The sequence below is a fragment of the Apium graveolens genome, chromosome 9 (genome assembly GCF_009905375.1).
Source record: "Apium graveolens cultivar Ventura chromosome 9, ASM990537v1, whole genome shotgun sequence".
Taxonomy (NCBI): Eukaryota; Viridiplantae; Streptophyta; class Magnoliopsida; order Apiales; family Apiaceae; genus Apium; species Apium graveolens.
In genome coordinates this window covers 156045455-156048855 of record NC_133655.1, presented here as the reverse complement: position 1 = coordinate 156048855, position 3401 = coordinate 156045455, and the positions used below count along the sequence as shown (strand labels likewise).

Here is a 3401-nt window from a genome sequence, read left to right as displayed (position 1 = left end):
ATATATGTATATTATATATTTTTAAAATTTTATTTATTTATTTATTCCGTGTACTTTCATTCTGTGTCGTGTACCTATATTGGAAACCCAAACCCGATACTAATTATATTCGTATTTTTTCGTTTTCGTGTACGTTCGTGTTCGTGTACCAAATTTTCAAACTCAAATACTAATTATTTGTGTCGTTTCGTACTGTTTTTACGTGTTGTATGGTAGGTCTAATTCTTATGTATATAAAAGTGGCAAGCGTCACCTTATCTTAAAACACAATCTCTGATTATTATTATCCATCAAATATCTCAACAGTTATGGTCTCAGACCGCCAAATTTTTTCATTTTCTCTCGCAAAATTCTTCTTGAAATTACAATAGTGATGCATGTGTATTGAATCCCATAAATATATACTTACAGATGACAATATATTCTTGTGAATTCTTTCCTCAGTGCCTCGCTTCAGCAACTCAGTTAAAGCTCCTCACTCTTCATTCTCAATATAATATTGTAGTTCACTGCACAAATTCTAACTCCAGAAGAAGTTTTAGTTCAAGAAAGGTAAGAGTTTCTACTGATTCAACACTTACCCATTTGCATTCTTCTAATTTTCAAGAATCCCATCTTGTGAAATTACTTAATAGGTCATGTAAAGCTGGAAATTACAATGAATCTTTATATTTTCTTGAATGTTTGGTGAGTAGGGGTTATAAACCAGATGTTATTCTTTCTACAAAATTGATGAAAGGTTTCTTTTATATAAAAAATGTGGAAAAAGCTATGAGGGTTATGGAGATTTTGGAGTCAAAAGGTGATCCTGATATTTTTGCTTATAATGCACTCATTAGTGGTTTTTGTAAGTTGAATCAAATTGAACAGGCTAATAGAGTTTTGGAACGAATGAAGGATTGTGGGTTTTTTCCCGATGTTGTCACCTATAATATATTGATAGGGAGTCTTTGCAGTAGAAGGAGGCTTGATTTGGCTTTAAAAATGATGGATCGGTTGTTGGAAGATAATTGTATGCCTACGGTGATTACATATACGATTTTGATAGAAGCAACTATTCTTGAGGGTGGGATTGATGAGGCGATGAAGCTTTTAGATGAGATGTTATCGAGAGGTCTTCAACCTGATATGTATACCTATAATGCACTCATCAGGGGAATGTGTAGAGAAGGAATGATTGAACGAGCATTTGAATTTGTTAGGGGACTACCGGAGGGTTGCAAACCGGACGTGGTGTCATACAATATATTGTTACGAACATTGTTAAATCAGGGGAATTGGAATGACGGAGAGAATTTGGTGAAGGAGATGGTTTCAATAGGCTGTGATCCAAATGTGGTAACATATAGCATTTTAATTAGCTCGTTCTGTCGAGATGGGAAAGTAGATGAGGCCATTAACTTGCTAAAGCTTATGCTGGAAAAGGGATTATCTCCGGATACTTATACATTTGATCCGTTGATATCTGTGCTCTGCAAACAGGGAAAAGTAGATCCAGCAATTGAATTGATGGATTTTATGATTTCTAATGGTTGCTTACCCGATATTGTGAACTATAACACAATCTTGTCTGCCATGAGTAAGAATGGAAATGCAGATCAAGCTTTGGAAATATTTGAACAACTTGCTATGACAGGTTGTCAACCAGATGTGACGACTTACAACACGATGATCAGTGCATTGTGGAATAGTGGGGATAGAACTAGGGCTGTAGGATTAGTTTCGGACATGATAAACAAAAGGATTGATCCAGATAAAATTACTTATAATTCACTTATGTCATGTTTGTGCAGAGATGGTTTGGTGGATGAGGCTATTGAATTGTTAAGGAACATGGAAAGTAGCAAGTTTTCACCGACGGTTATAACTTATAACATCGTTCTTCTTGGACTGTGCAAAGCTCATAGGATTGATGATGCAATCCAAGTGTTGTTTGAAATGGTTGAAAAGAGACATCAGCCTAATGAAACCACCTATATATTGTTGGTTGAGGGTATTGGTTTTTCTGGATGGCGTGCAGAGGCTATGGAGTTGGCGAATTCTTTGCTTGTGATTAATTTAATTTCAAATGAGTCATTCAGACGGTTGAGCAGGACATTTCCCCTTCTGGATTAATTGCAAAAGCTTTGCTTTTTCGGAAAGCATTTGCTTGCCCAGTAGAACGTGTCATCATATTTTGAACTGTTAAAGACGGTTACTTAGATATGAAATCGTATCATTTTTCCTTGTTGAAAAGTCTCCATAATAACAGAAATGTAGTGCAACATCAAGTAGGTACTGACTACAAATATATGAGCAGAGCCAAGTCCCCAAGTAATTTCCTTCCTCCTGACACAGTTATTAGTTTTGATTACAAATTAGAGCAGAAAATGTTGTTAAATATGTACGGAGGTGTTACGATTACATATAATTATTATTTTTAGTTTTGAAGCCTTACGAGAATCAAACATATTTTTGTAAGATAAAAGAAAAAGACTTGTCATTTCTGCCTGCCTCAATATGTCTTCTTCTTGGTTTTGTTGTCAGCTAACATGCTTTGCCAGATTAATGGTAATCTCAGTAAGTATTGTTTACATTAGATCCTCACTAGCCAAGTTAAAGACTTGTCTATATATTACTCATTTTGAAAACACAGCAAGGGTTCAGTATGGTCATTGTTACAGGGAGAATTTCCTATAACAGTGTTTTGGAGGTTATTAGCCGGAATAAAGATCAAATATGGTGTTATGGGGTGGAAGAAGGTTGTATATGGTGATCACTTTTGGAGGTTATTAGCCGGAATAAAGATCAAATATGATGTTATGGGGCGGAAGAAGGTTGAATATGGTGAAGAAGGTTGTATAAGGTGGTCGCCGAACTTGTATGGTGTATATGTATATTTGCTGTGAACAACTTTATATAAACTGTACGGAGGTGTTACAATTATATATAATTATTATTTTTAGTTTTGAAGCCGTACGAGAATCAGACATATTTTTGTAAGATAAAAGAAAAAGACTTGTCATTTCTGCCTGCCTCAGTATGTCTTCTTCCTGGTTTTGTTGTCAGCTAACATGCTTTGCCAGATTAATGGTAATCTCAGCCAGTATTGTTTATATTAGATCCTCACTAGCCAAGTTAAAGACTTGCCTATATATTACTCATTTTGAAAACACAGTAAGGGTTCAGTATGGTCATTGTTACGGGGAGAATTTCGTATAACATTGTTTTGGAGGTTATTAGCTAGAATAAAGATCAAATATGGTGTTATGGGGCGGAAGAAGGTTGTATATGGTGAAGAAGGTTGTATATGGTGGTCGCTGAACTTGTATGTTGACTCCTCAAGAAAGAATAGGGTTTTCGTTATTCTTTGTCAAGTGTCGACCCATCTCCCATACAAGTGCCTACGTACCCTATTATAG

At 35.5% G+C, this 3401-nt stretch overlaps 1 protein-coding gene across 1 annotated transcript; it reads left to right on the top strand.

Annotated features, from left to right (window-relative positions):
* The first annotated feature begins 280 nt into the window (after window positions 1-280).
* Window positions 281-2340, top strand: LOC141686770 (uncharacterized). Its single transcript, XM_074491829.1, has one exon. It carries the CDS (start codon window positions 412-414, stop codon window positions 2113-2115), a length of 1704 nt encoding a protein of 567 aa, XP_074347930.1. The 5' UTR covers window positions 281-411; the 3' UTR covers window positions 2116-2340.
* Window positions 2341-3401: the final 1061 nt, after the last annotated feature.